The 15,512-nt window shown below is 42.2% G+C and overlaps 1 protein-coding gene across 8 annotated transcripts in view; it reads left to right on the forward strand.

Annotated features, from left to right (window-relative positions):
* Window positions 1-15,512, forward strand: part of NR3C2 (nuclear receptor subfamily 3 group C member 2) — a 132,138-nt gene that overhangs the window by 100,806 nt on the left and 15,820 nt on the right. For all 8 annotated transcript variants that reach the window (XM_081021335.1, XM_081021339.1, XM_081021333.1 and 5 more), the window contains 2 exons: window positions 6,742-7,080; window positions 8,074-8,218. In XM_081021335.1, the coding sequence (XP_080877461.1) occupies window positions 6,742-7,080; window positions 8,074-8,218 (484 nt within the window). The remainder of the gene's footprint in view (window positions 1-6,741; window positions 7,081-8,073; window positions 8,219-15,512) is intronic.

Consider the following 15,512-nt stretch of genomic DNA (forward strand, 5'->3'; position numbering starts at 1 on the left):
CCAAGAGGGTGGGGAGCGCAAGAACCAAAGGCAGACAGACCGCCTCTTCCTAGGCTTTTGCCGGGCTTGTGCTGGCAGGTTGGAAGATGGCCCTGATGATGGTGGGTGTCCCTCCCTCCCCTTTCCCCCTTCCAGTTCATTTTCTTTTTGTTATTTTGAAAGCAATTTTGTCTCTCATTGATACCAATGGTAGAGAAGCAAACTGCATGTGTAGCATAGTTGGTTTTCCTGTTGTTGGGTATGTCAGAAGGAGAGGACTGCGGGATCTTTGCTCTCCAGCCTCTTCTCACACACCCTCAACATGCCTATGGAAATCCTTCTCTTTTCTCTTTCTGACATCAGAGTCAGAGATGAACCAGCTTCAGGTATTCCCACAGCCTCAGAAAGGGGGTATCTGATGTCAAGACTCTGTCTCTGAAGGTGAAGCTCTCTGTCTGTTTTCTGAGAGGAAGTGTTGACGGATTCTATGTACCCTATATTCATTATTAAATTGAGTAATCGCTTTTAGCAGTATAATTTCATACCTGCGCTATGAAGATACAAAAGTCCATTTCTAGCCAGGCCTCTCATAAATGTAAGGTTTCAAGTCGAGCTGGGCCAAAGTATCACCAAAATATTTTCGTGTGTGAGGTGAAGGGGGTTGTTAGGTAGAAAAAGTGTTCCGCGTACCTTTGTTATTTTTGTGGGTGTTTAGCCACTCAGTCATTTTTACCTGCCTTCTGTGTATCTCTGAGCAGGAGAAAGTAAAAGGACAGCTGTCGTCCAATGTATGTCCAACATATTCTAATATCTTTCTAATTACAACTGATTTCATAAATCACCTCACTTGTAGGAACCTCAAGCAGAAGGAAGCATGTCCCCAAATCGCCTAAGCAACATCTCTTTTTGTGTTGCACTGCAACCTTGCAGCACAGCAAGGGAACAAAGGAGCAGGTCCTTGTGCTACCACAGCAGTGCAGTTGTGTACTTCCTTCCTCTTGCCCCTTGCAAAGATCAAAGCTCACCCAATGTGAAGTGCTTTCTCCCTTTACAATGTGTCTGTGAAAGGGGGGCGACTTCTCAGCCAGCAAATCTTTGTTTTGACTCCACTGCAGAAACTGTAGTGAATGGAGGCTTAAGATGATGTAATCAGTTTGGAAACAGCATTTCATGGGCAGAATGCCCTCTGTCCTTGAATTTTAGAAGCAAATGACATGTAAAATCATCAGCAGCATCATCATTAACCTGCATTTGCAACAAAACATATTTATGCTATAAGTATTCCGGTGGTGGTAAGCTGTAGCTGGCTAAAAGAAGAATAATGGTCGAGGGTAGAGGGAGGGAGGACTTACAGAAATTGCCCTTCAGTTGCACAGGAAGGAAGGAAACTAAAGACTCCAGGCAGGAATTGGGAGGGGAGGGTGAAATTCAGATGAAGAGCAGGGACTGGCTCTTGGGAGTAGCAAAGTTCAGCCAGAGGGAACAGTTGGGTGTGGAAGCAACCGGGGTGGGGGTGGGGAGCTGGAAGGAGGATCGGCCAGTCTTAATTCTAGTAGAGACTAAGTTGTTTCAACAAAGTTAGCAGGAGGGTGCGATGAAGGTGCTTACTTTAGCTACGGGATAGTGCCAGATAAATTAAGGAGGGATGAAGGATGATGCAGAAAGATGGTTCTTTAATATTAGAATGTTTGCTAAACCTGGAATATGGTTTTAAAGAACAAAATATTTCAATTGCTCACATAAATAGCTCATTTCTAAATTTTATTGATGAAGTGTATCTTGTTCCTAAAGTAATCCAGAAAATAACTTAGTTTACATCCGGCATTTAATTCTTTTAATTAGCTCAAATGAACTGTGAATCTGGTGAATCAATCTAACTGATTCACTATTTTGGTCAGTATGGCTAGAGTATGATAACTTTTCTAGAGTTAGCAAGAAATTTGTGTGCTAGTATCTAAACTTAAGATAATGTTTAGTTTCCATGGAATAAGCTGGGATCAGTGAGGAGAAGAAGAAAAAGACCTGTAGCCTGGTATGTACTTAAAGGGTGTGTTATGTGAACTTTATGCAAATTGCATCAGATTTAATTTGAGCACTATTTTCAAAAGAAAATACTTAATTGACTTCAGATAAGATCAGCAGGGTATTCTATGTTTTTGTAGAATTTTGCTCAGTTGTTTGTTATTTTAATGTGAGATTTATATTGCTAAAGTATAGGGAACCTGTTTAAGGTTTTCTGGATAGGAAGAGCATTACAGGATTTCATGTTGGAATCAGTAAGGTATCTCCTCATAAAACAATGACCTCTAATTTACCTACTTATCTTCCATATTGTCATTTAAGGCATGTTTACTCTGGTCTATAATGTAATCTAAGAGGCTCTGTAGCCTAGAGCCAGACCACCTATGGCCATGAGCTTGTCGGTTTTCATAAATTAAGCAGCACCTGGCTACTCTTAGAAGAGAGAACGGCAAGTAAATCCAAGTTGCTAACAGCAGTTGAGTTGGTGATTTATTATAAGGTGTTATCTTGATATATTCTTTCCTCTAAGTTATTGCTTGACATCCAGAGCTGCAGTTGTTCCCCAACTGTGTTTTTGGCTTTTTGGGCTAAGCATGGCCCAGTCATCCTCAGCCCATCCTATTTAGGACACTCAAGACTTAAATTGTTCCGTTCAGGATATGGAAGCCCACTTATCTTGTCACATGTATGTTCTGAATAACTGGATAAATTCTTTGATTTGGCGTCTATAGTGTCAATCAGAATTTGGTCGGGCAGTTTCTGTCACACAAACCACCACAATGTATTCCGATTAGTTCTTGCAATGTGTTCCAATTCCTTGGTGTAATATACATTATCCATCGGGCATCCCAGCTTGCAATGTACAAGGCTGTTTGTGTAGACCCATTTGACTCTGAGTTCAGATCTGAATCAACCTTGGTTACCCTAATGGACCACGTTTATTGAGGTCCCATCAGCATTATGCATTTAAAGCAGTATCAAACGCTTTAAATAGTTTTTAAGGGGGCTGAGGGTTTTTAGGCCCTGTTTCCTTCATAGAGCTGTAATTTCCAGGGTGCTTTAACAGACAGTACCTCTTTTCAGGAAAGTCTGGAAATAGCAGCTTGGGGACGGGGGGAATAGTGGTTCCTATGCCTAAACAATAGGTCAGTTACCTGCTCTGGACAGGATACACTCTTTCTGAAGGAACAGGTACACAGTATTGAGGTGCTTCTAGATCCATCTCTGTTGCTTGATGCATAGGTCGCCTCAGTGGCCAGGAGTGCCTTTTATCAGCTTTGATTGCTAAGATAGCTACGACTGGTTTTGATAAGATAGCTGTGACTTGGTCCAGGCATTGGTAACGTCAGTAGTGGATTACTGCAGCATGTGAGGCTTCCCTTGGAAATAGTCCGGAAGCTGCAGGTAATGCCGTTGTTCAGGGTTTTGCTCCTAGCATTTAAGGCCCTGCACAGCTTTGGGCCAGACCACCTGAGGAACCACCTTGCATCATCTTACCCTCCTTGCAATAGTATTCTTCTGATGGGGCCTTGTTAAGAGGGGTAGCTGGCAACAAACAAACAAAAATAGGCTTTTAGTGTTGCAGCTCCATCTCTCTGAAATTAGATTCCTATTGAAACTAGACAAGCACCTAGCATTCTTGCTTCTGGGTGGCATCTGAAAACCTTTATTTTGAATATTCTTCCCTGATTTGTAACTCAGCCATTTTATAGTGTACATTGAATTTGATATTTTAAGACTTGATTTTACACTGCTGTGTATATATTTAGTTCTTCTATACATTCTGTTATTTTTATTGTAAATGGCTGGGAAACCATTTATAAATTCAATAATAATAATAATAATAATAATAATATTCTATCTGTGAAAGGCAGAACAACAGAATCAAAAATGTATGTTTGGGTGGGTGGGTGGACGCGTGAGGTTTTGCTAGCAAGGGCACATAAGGACGCAATATAAGTAGGCAATCTGCATTTATGGATCTCTTATTTCTCATGTGGTTTGCTGAAGTTCTGGTTTCCACACATCTGAGTAAGCAGTGCAGGATCTTTCTGAGTAGGAGTACATGTCTATGTTGGTTATATATTATGATCTCTTTCCACATTTATTTTTCTTTTGTTGATTACATCCCACCCTGAGTAATCTCTAGAAAAGAATGTGAAATTATCCTAAATAGATAAACTCTAATTTTCTTACCCAATACTTCCTTATATATTTTCTTCCTGATAAATTTAGGAATGTGTTGAGAGTCAGACCTCCCTAACTGTGCATCTTAAAGCTAAGAAACTGAGACTTGCATAGCCAAGCATCTCCTTGGAGCTACTTCTTAACAAGCACCTTTTAAGATGTTGACTGGGGAAAGTAATGTGGGAGCCAACATCTGCCCTGAATGAGCCTATAGTCTCTATTTCTGAAGAAGCCCGTCACTGGGACTAGATGTTCTGCTCAATATGTATTACTTTGGTCTTCCTTCCATGCATTCAGATCATGCTAAGAGATCCTGCTCAGAGTGCCATTCTCATCATATGCAAAGCTCATTGTCTCAAGGAGTAAGATTCTCTCCATAGGATAGCTCACCAATCTCCTCCTCAGCTATGCACTTGTTTGATAAGCATTTGGATACATTAACTATTCTTATTTGTTGTAGCATTTTTGATAGTTCTCATTCATCTCTAGGCATTTCAGAGGTCTGTCCCTTCAAATTGTTTAGAACACTGTGTGCGGTGAAGCCTTATAAGATCAGTGGGCACCTTCCTCTCTATTCATTAAAGGTAAAGGTTAAAGGGACCCCTGACCGTTAGGTCCAATCGTGGCCGACTCTGGGGTTGCGGTGCTCATCTTGCTTTATTGGCCGAGGGAGCCGGCATACAGCTTCATGTGGCCAGCAGGACTAAGCTGCTTCTGGCAAACCAGAGCAGCGCACGGAAACACCGTTTACCTTCCCGCAGGAGCGGTACCTATTTATCTACTTGCACTTTGATGTGCTTTCAAACTGCTAGGTTGGCAGGAGCAGGGACCGAGCAACGGGAGCTCACCCGATCACAGGGATTCGAACCGCCGACCTTCTGATCGGCAAGCCCTAGGCTCTGTGGTTTAACCCACAGCGCCACCTGCGTCCCTTCTCTATTCATTAGGTTGTGGCTAAAGTCTTCACTTCTCTGTCTTGGTTTTCTCATGAAAGGGTGCTCAACAGGATAGGGCAGAAACATAGCCTTGTGACCTTTAGTCCAAGTGACCTTTAGACCTTTAGTGATGTTCCTTTAGTCCAAACATTCTTTCAGTGTGAAGTCAATAAACATCCATCTGACCTTCATGGTATTTTGGTCTACATTCTAATGTGTGTGTTTTCCCCACACTACCTTTTTTTTTGTCACATTGTGCACATTTTGCTTCTTGTTTCTTTGCAGCATCTCCAGAAGTCATTCTTCACGATGCCCAACTCCAAAGTTCTTGTCCTTGCTATTTCTTAACTTCACTAATGCAGCCTTCACTTTCCCTTCCAAGTTTCCACGTCATCATATTGACTGCATCCAAAATGATTCTGCAGAAATGAATAATCCAGTCTGCTTCATTGACAGATGCAAGCCTAATTTTTAAAAGAGGCATAATATACACAGAGCAACATTGTCATTTTTTTGCTGCCTTTCTTCCAGTAAAATCTCAGTTAAGGTAAATGGAGATAGAAGGTTGGCAATTTTAGCACAATGGAAGCCCTGCAGACACAACAATTTCTGTTGGATACCAGCACTTCCTTTCTGGAAGAGAAGCCATATGATGACTCCTGAATTTGGCATCTGCACTGCATTAGTACTGTTTCCTTTTCAGAATTCTACTTTTATGTTATTTTTTTTAAGGGGGTAGAATCTAGAGTTCTTTGTATACCCATAATAAAGTCGCTCAATAACCCTATTCAGGCAACCTGACTCACAAGTTGAATCAATGCGTGGGGCCATGCTGATTAGCCTAACCCTCGGTTTGTCTTGCTCTGAATCTCTCTGCTCCATGGCATCTGCATAAACATATTCAGAAAGAAGAAACTTCACAAATACAGCTGTATACACTTAGAACTCTCATACAAGCTGGAGCCTTCTTTGAAATCGGGTTCTGGGTTCAATAGAAACCTTCACATGTACAAATGTGCACATTAAGCAGGGTAAAGGTTTTGTCTCTGCAGACAGTCATGGAGCACATGCAGACACCTGGGGAAAATCCTAATTGGAGCACCCAGCATCAGGGGAGGACTAGTGAGTGTGGCCTGGGCAAGCATGAGTTGGGTGGCCTGAACAGGACTGATGTCTCCTATCAAAGCAGTAGTTGTGCATTTGAAAAACAGACAGTTCTTCAAGACATTCCCATTGAAATATTCTCAGAGTCGAGTAGTAATTTCATGCTCTTTATTTCAGCTCATAGGAACAGTGATTGAATTTCGCCCCAAACCTCAGGCTTTATATACATTATTTACACAATGAGTACCATCTGATTGGTTGATTATGTTTCCCTCCTGGTGCCTGATTGGGCTGCTGCTGCAGGCCAATCAGTTGTTGCATCCTAGTATCCGACCTAGTATCCTACTGTTCTTGGTTCATTTGAAAAATTCTAACTGATCTTTCTGGTTCTTACTGTATTAAGTTGTTGTGACCTGGTTGCTATTCCCTTAGGTGCCATTCATATTATTTTTTTATTGAAGAAAGCTGATAACATTTTGCTAACATTCTTCCCGTATTTCCCCCTCTCCCACAGCTCGTAAGTCAAAGAAGTTGGGCAAATTAAAAGGGATCCATGATGAACCGCAGCAGCAGCAGCAGCAGCCACCACCCCAAAGTCCAGAAGAAGGAACGACGTATATCGCTCCAGCAAAAGAACCTTCTGTAAACACAGCACTTGTTCCTCACTTATCTGCAGTTTCGCCGGCACTTACTCCCTCGCCTGCTATGGTCCTTGAGAACATTGAACCTGAAATTGTATATGCTGGGTATGACGGCTCCAAGCCAGATACGGCAGAACACCTGCTCTCCACTTTAAACCGTCTTGCTGGCAAGCAGATGATTCAGGTGGTAAAGTGGGCAAAGATACTTCCAGGTAAGGGGGCTCCTCTAGCATATCCCTTTTATAAGAGCCTCGTGGCTTTCAGGCATGCCTTGCCCAAAAGAACTTGGTAAGAATACTTTCCCTGTATCAACATTTAATTAATAGCTTCCTCTGAGGAAGCAATAGTCCTTTGTGTGTGACACTGCTTGTGTCAGTGAATGGAAATTTAAACTTCCTCTCCCAAGAATGCATGCATGTGTTTTGCATAAGCTATTGCCTAAATAAAATTAATATTTGTTTAGAACACATGAAAACATAGCATCCAACTGCTCCAAGTTGGACAGAAACCCAACAGCTATTCTTAGGCCTTCTCCCCCAGATATGTATTGTTTCATTATTTTTTTTAATGGGCTCATGAGGACCTTGACCTGGAATTATTTCAAATGAGAGAGGCTTAACCATGAAAATTGTGAAGTGACAGTAAGGACTTAAATTGTCCTTTACATATACTGGCTGGATTTCTTTCCATTTCCTTGGGATTAGGGTAGAAAGTATGTTAATTACACATGATGTTAGCCATGTAGTTTTGCCATTAAGGATGGTTTGTTTTGAAAACTAGCCAGTGTGGAGGAAAGGCCATATGGATCGGGACCATAGTGTGTTAGGGTAGAGGGCTCTGCCCTCCCCACTCATACACTTGGCAGTTGAAATTGCAAGTGCAGAGGGCCCAATCCAGATTGGATCATAGCAGGGCAAAGAGTAAAAGACATCCCCCACACATACTTGCTTGGATTTAAGGGTGGAGATAAAGTCAGATGCAGTTGGGACCCTGGAGGGCGTGGTTTCCTAGCAAGCCTGAACCTCAACACCTCTCTCTAAAAATTAACCACTGCTGCGCCTTCAAAACGTAGCATATTTCATCGTTAAAAATGGATGTGGATAAACAGCCTGCACAATGGTGTTTTGTTTTCCATACTTATGATGGTGGTAAAGTAGCTCACTGATCTATAAATGCTGTTTTTGATTTGTTGTTCTGTTCATCAGGTTTTCGAAGCTTGCCTCTTGAGGACCAAATTACTCTAATCCAATATTCTTGGATGTGTCTATCGTCATTTGCCTTGAGCTGGAGATCATACAGGCATACAAATAGCCAGTTCCTCTATTTTGCTCCTGATTTAGTCTTTAATGAGTAAGTTATCTGTCAAATATTTGCTTTTACAAAGAAAGAATAAATAGAGCACTATTAGAGATGCAGAGATGCAAAGGCCGCAAAATATGGTTGCCAATGAAAGAGAGCACAGGAAATATCTTTCTGAGAAACCTTCCTCCTACCCATCCATTTGATCTGTATCTGCCATTGTATCGGATACTGTTTCCAAAGCATTAACATTCCATTGGCTTTGAAATGTAGCCGATATGAAACCTAGATTAACAGAAAACATCATTCTTCCCTCCCCCTCTTTGGTGCCTACTGTAGTTTGGAGGACTCTCTACCTTTCAGTATACAAAAACACCCATATTGCTGGTTTTTCTAAGCACATTCACAGAATAGTTCTTTTGTATACAGCTAGCAGTTTGCCCAGTGTGTGTTCATGACTATTATAATTCCTTTTCTTTGCAGTCTTGAAAGAAACCAAAATGTTTTAATGAAACATTCCTAGCTTCATATTATAGCTATAACTGCTGGGGGGGGAGGAGGGGAGCCATTCCATGTCTGTCTTCCTTTCTGTTTTAAATTCACCTGTAAAGCCTTGCCCATGCTAGTCTCCAGATTCTTAAGATGCTTTGTCTGGCATGTGCCATGTGCTGTGTGTGTTGAAAGTATTTGGAATGTATTAAACTGTTACACTTGCATATTTGCTATAACGTTGCAATATTGTTATTTGTCCTGTGATGCATATGTTATGTGGGTTGCAGTGGAACATTACTGCTGTAGATGTTTTCTTCTAAAGACTAGCAGTTCAGGTCCCCCCTGAGCTTCATTTGTGGATAAAGTAACATGTAAACCAGACTGTCCCAATGTAGATAGCAAAGTAGTCCCCATAATCTCAGCAGCTCAGTTGGTAGAGAATGAGGCTCTTAATAATAAATAGTAATATTATATATATATATATATATCCCGCCCTCCCAAGCCAAAGCCGGGCTCAGAGCAGCTAACAACCAACCAACTCAGAATCAAATTAATGGCAACCATTGGGCTAGAGTGCTATAAGGATTACAGAAGAAGGGGGTCAGACTGTGCCTTGGCCAAAGGCCTGGTGGTTCAGCTCTGTCTTGCAGGCCCTGTGGAAATATGTCAAGTCCCACAGGGCCCTAGTCTCTTGTGACACAGTGTTCCACCAGATCGGAGCCATGGCCGAAAAAGCCCTGGCTCTGGTTGAGGCCAGCCTAACCTCCCTGTGGCCCAGGATCTCCAAGATGTTTTTGTTTGAAGACCGTAAGGTACTCCGTGGGACATACCAGGAGAGGCGGTCCCGTAGGTACGAGGGTCCTAGGCTGTATAGGGCTTTAAAGGTTAAAACCAGCACCTTAAACCTGATCCTGTACTCCACCGGGAGCCAGTGCAGCTGGTATAGCACCAGGTGAATGTGATCTCGCAGCGAAGACCCCGTAAGGAGTCTCGCCACGGCATTCTGCACCCGCTGTAGTTTCTGGGTCAATCTCAAGGGCAGCCCCACGTAATCTCAGGGTCGTGGGTCCGACCCACATGTCGGGCCAAAAGATTTCTGTATCGCATGGGGTTGGAGTAAATGACCCCTGTGGTCCGTTCCAACTCTACACTTCTATGATCTACGAACTGCAAACACTGCTGCTGTGATGGTGAGCTGTATTTATGAATGCCAGATTCACACTGTGGCATTATTCACCCAAGCAGGTCCTCGAGGAGTGTTAGGCTACTTGTACAAGGAAGGCTCATCACCACTACTCAGCCTCCTGTGGTCACAGTGTTCCCTACATCAGACAGCTGCTCTGTATGATGATGCTGGACCTGAAGTTGGGTCTTTCTCCTTCTAGACCTAAGAGGGAAGGGCCCCATAGCTCAGGGACAGAGCATCTATCTGCATTGCATGCACAAGGTCCATCTTCAATCCCTGGCATCTCCAGGTAGGGCTCAAAGACAACCCTCTCCAAAATCCTGGAGAGCCACTGTCAGTCAATGCAGGCAATACTGAGCTAGATAAGTACAAGTCAGCTTCCCATGTCCCTATTTTGGCTTAGCTGTTTTAGCTAATTTGAAGGGAATTGAACTAGATTGGGGTCCCATCCAACTCTACGATTCTATGAGTCTATGAGTCTAACATCTACAAACATTTTCTGTTCTTCAGTTCCTTTTATTAGTCAAAAACTGATGGAATTGCTCCTTGGCCCATATATAAACATTAAGCATGGGGGTTCTTTCTGCGACTACAGAGAGTTTGATGAAATTCGCATATGATTTTACTATTTTACTATTCATTCATTGACTTACTACTAGTACCCCTAGTAAAGTCAATGCAGGGGAACAGTATGCTCAGATTAATATGAAACAAATAAATGGTACAGCATAGCTAACAAATAAGTGCAGGGGTTTTTTCAATGTTAGATTTTAAAAGTGTTTCCCAAAAAGTAGGTCAGAAACCAGTAGTTTGCAGCTAGTTTGTTGCCTAATGATAAGCACTGGATTTTAGGGCCATAAAGCATATTTCTGGAGTTTGGAATCAACAAATAGATATGGGCAGTGCAGCTGGCGTGCTGTATTTTGAAGGGGCACTTATTTTTAGGAAACTTTTTTTGTGATGCATCTTTTCAGTTTAAATATGCTATACCGTGGTGGCACTGAAAGGCAAATCTGAAAGCAGGTTAGGCAGCTAGAATTCACATGGGATGAATAAGTGTCCTTGGCTACTGCAGACAACTCTGTGTCAGTGAATCATGAATTGAAATGGGCAATGAAGATGGGTAATGCTAAGAACCAGTCATATTTTCAGTTAAGATCCAGTACATTAGGCCTTAGTTATAGCTAGGATTTTTAAAAATTTCTTTTTCTAATTGATTTTATAAGTGTTCTGGTTAAATAACCATTCGGGTGAGTGCCTTTCTATTGTGTCATGTGCAGTCACTGTGGGAATCCTTGCTGAACTTGAGAGCAATGGGTTTATCATTGCATAACACACTGTAAGGCTGCAGCTACCTCTGCGTGACCTTTCAGCTATTTCAGTTTGTAACTCTTCCTGGTATCCCGAACAGCTAATTCTGTGTTAACAGTTAAGGAGGGAGAAGAGTAAAATAAAAGGCTGCATTTTCAAGCATATCAGATTTACTTTAATTGTATGGTTTCAGAGGAGGAAAAGCTCATTTGCTGTCATTGTTGCATTTAGCAGAGTATTATTCCACAACTTTCATAGGTCATTTGCTATATTGCCTTTCCTACTGACATTCGTTTTGCTTTCACTCTGTTAATCCCATAGGACTAATTTTAGGAAGCCTTTTATAATCTTGTAAATATTAATAAAACATTAACACCTATGTTATTTAAGTATGTGGCCATTGGTCTGACAGTGAGATGTATACACTTGTGCATTTAATGGGTAAGGGTTGTAATTCATGATCTTGTTGGAGAATCAACCAAGTATTTTTGGTATACTATCCCATATTTTTTCTGCTTCAGAAGGCCTGGACTTCATGGAAATGTGTACCAAAAGTTTAACAAGAAGTGCAGACACACACATTGGATAGATATTCTTATTAACGACTTACGTTAGTATTTCTCAACCTTTTTTTTAATCCCATGCTCCTTTTAGCTAATATTTTAAAAAATGCATACCCCCTTCAGACCTTATTTTATTTGACTTTTCAAAAGGATTGAAATATTGCAACTTTAATTATAAATCATATTTTTGGGCTTAATAATGAAGGCAAATGAAAGTACTTAAATTATTTTTTGAAAACTTTAAATTTTCAAAAAAAAAATCACATAAAATTTCAAAGTGTCAGTTTCAATTATGTGACAAGCTGCGTGCTTGCCACACGCTTTTGGATTTAGGGTGTTGTGGAAGACAGAAGACTCCTTAGGTCACTTTCAGCATCCAGACTGTTATGCTGCTTTGTTTTAATAGCTATAAGAGCAGAAATACCAACTCTACAAAGGCATGTATGCAGAGGAAAATAGCAATTTCCATTCCAAGCTGTACTTGTCACAATCAGTGCCGCTTCCATTTTGCTGCACTTAGGCTTCCCACCAAATACTATGTTATGCATCTCACTGTCTGCTATTTAGCAGAAGTTATGGATAGATTTACAGAACTTACAGAACTTTTGTTCCGATGTAAAGGAAATGTCAAAACAGTGTAAAAACAAGGCCGTTAATTAATGTGATGTGAACAAATTCCATTCTTGATCAGAGAGATACATGCAAACTGCCGCAATTTCCACTTCCTTTTCTGCCTTCATCAGTATTCTCCAACATCTGTAGCTGACAGCACCAGTTATCTGGTGGGCTGGACATGAGGGGAAACAGGTCCTGGACTCTGTTTAGGTTCCTCTTGGCCCATACCCCAGATGACTGCTGCTGTCAGAACATACAGTGCTACTAATCTTGCTGAAACACGGTTTACATACATTTGGTGCTTTATGTGGCATACTGCATCCCTTCTCCTGGGCCCAGTGCTGGTTATGTATTTCTCAGATGGAGGGGAACTTATCCTCAAGTGGCGTAGCAGCCATAGTTCTTCTGTTGCACTGGAGTATCTTTGGAGCTTTATAGGACATAATGCTTTCTGTAATACATCTTCATATGTAGTCTGTACCTGCACTGCTGTAACTTGGTGTGGCACGTGGTATTCTGTTCTTGTAAAAGTGGATATGGGGGATTATTGGGTTGCTGTTTTTATTTTGATTATGTATTTTGTGGTCTTGTATTTTGATTTTGTCCTGTGAACCGCCCTGAGACCTCTAGGTATAGAGCAGTATATCAATTCAATAAATAATACTAATACTAATACCAAAATACTACTAATAAAAGAATAATAACTATCAAGCACACGAGCCATTGGATTCTAAGCAAACTGTTTTACTGAAGGAGATTTTTCCACTGCTATGGAAATAATAATAATAATAATCAAACATCAGGATCATGAGAGCATTTGAAGCTGCTGGAATAAATCAGTTGTATAAGGTTGAATTTCACAGTACAATGGGAAAAGAAATAATATTTTCATTACATCTGACTACCAGTTGTTGGGGAATATACGTTGGGAGGGTGCTGTTCCACTTATATCCTGCTTGCGGGTTTCCCATAGGCATTTGGTTGGCCCATGTGGGAAAAGGATGCTGGACTAGATGGGATCTTCTAGCAGGGCTCTTCTCTGTATCAGTTCCTTGCTTTGTAGGGGTGGCTACTTAGTCTTGTGAACAGGTCATGGTCTTCTCTGTTGGAAGCTTTCTGTATGACACTCCCTCCCTGGTTTTTAGTGCTGTTTTAGTGCAAGCCTTGATACTGGTGGAGGAAGAGGCGTGTGGGGGGAGCGCACTGCCCCCGGCAGCACAATCCCCAGGGTGCCCCACCCCCCAGGACGTGTGCCAACCCTGCCCCCACCTGCTCTCTGCCCCCACTGCCAGAGCATGAAGCTCTGCCACTGAGCCTTGATCCATGGCCGGGGCCACAATATCTTACCCTATGGAGAGATGAGCCCAGAGCCTCCATAGAAGTAATGTGAAAAAAAGAGGGAAAGAACTGAAAAATGTCAGGATATAGTTGTGAAAGCAGAATGGGTGGTATTTTGATGTCTGGCCTTCTTTGAGATTTGAGTGCTACAGTGGGGAAATGCTTGGTTGAGAGAGAAATGGATAAATAAGTAAACATGTTTTTTAAAAAATGAGGTGTGTTGCTCTTTGCCAATGACATCATGGCCACTATCTGAATAGATGTCTATCAGATTTGCATAACTGCTTTCCGTACAACAGTCTTTATTGCAATAGATAGGGAAAGGACCTCTGCATTCCTTGAAACATAAATAACAACTGTGCAGTTATTGTGTAACAAAATGATTACCTTGCTTGAAAGGTCTGAAAATGATTTTAGACGCTTTCACAACTTTCTGCAATTCAGGTGCTGCAATTTGTACAACCCAGCTGGAGATGGGCCTTTGAGAGAATTTTGCACCAGTGCTTTCAAGTTTGTGCAGTGGTACCTCTGCTTACAAACACCTCAGGTTACAAACACTTCAGGTTACAGACTCCGCTAACCCAGAAGTAGTACCTCGGGTTAAGAACTTTACCTCAGGATGAGAACAGAAATCTTTTGGCAGCAGTGCAGTGGCAGCGGGAGGCCCCATTAGCTAAAGTGGTACCTCAGGTTAAGCACAGTTTCAGGTTAAGAACAGACCTCCGGAACGAATTAAGTTTGTAACCAGAGGTATCACTGTAGTGGCTACTTAGAGCTTTCTGGGCTCAGTTGAAGGCACTGGTTTCTATTTGTATATTCTTATGGAGATAGAATGAACATTCTTCCTCAAACGACTGACAAAAACATTAGTTTGATAGTGCTATGTAGAAGGGATGGCTAACCTGCAGCCCTCCAGATGTTTGCTGGACTACAGATTCCTTCAGCCCCTGCCAGCATTACCAATGGCCAGGGATTATGGGAGTTGTAGTTTAGTGCCATCTGTAGTAACACAGATTAACCACCCCTGAATTATAGACATATCAATATATTTTTTATGGTGGTTGACAGAAGCGAGCCAGCAGTAAATCACACCATGCACATTGGAGTCACCTCTTTATTAGCAAGAACAGGATCTGCACAGACTTGGCAGAATGTCAGGCCTAATGATCATGAACTCATCCCCAGTATCTCTCCCCCCCCCAATGGATCAGTTGCTAAGACTGAAGGTACCTACAGCAGCCTAAGTCCCCTCCTCTCTGGGCTTTCTCCCAAGCAATCTGAGCAATCTGGACCTGTGTGGTGCTATCTTATCTTTTGCCCCTTTCATGCTTCTCTGGGTTCTGGGAGACCGGGGGGGGGGGGGACAGGGGAGGAAAGCTGGTTGCAGCAGGAAAGAGAGTCACCTGTGACTCCCTACCAGCCAGACTCATCTCTGCCTTTTGCCTCCTCTCCTGCTTCAGCTTCTGCCTCTGATTCCGGACTTCTCTCTGCCACAGACTCTCCCAGCTCACCAAGCCCTGTTACCTCTTCACCTTCTGATACCTCCATCTCCCAGTCTTCTCCCTCTTCTCCCTCTGACCACTCACTGTCTTCACACCACCACTCCCTGAACTCTGAGCCTTCTTCCCTGGGGATTCCCCAGCCGGTTCCTCCCACCATTCCTCTGTGTCCAACCAGTCCATGACAGTGGTCGATCTCTGGCTCTGGGGCTTCATCAAGCACAATACAAGTGTTTGTATTTAAATGGATGTATTTCTTCTTCTCTGTTCTCTCTTTCTCTCTCTCTCTCTCTCTCTGTGTGTGTGTGTGTGTGTGTGTGTGTTATTCTCCCTCTCTCCTA

This window comes from Podarcis pityusensis, assembly GCF_964106645.2.
Source record: "Podarcis pityusensis genome assembly, chromosome: 9".
NCBI lineage: Eukaryota > Metazoa > Chordata > Lepidosauria > Squamata > Lacertidae > Podarcis > Podarcis pityusensis.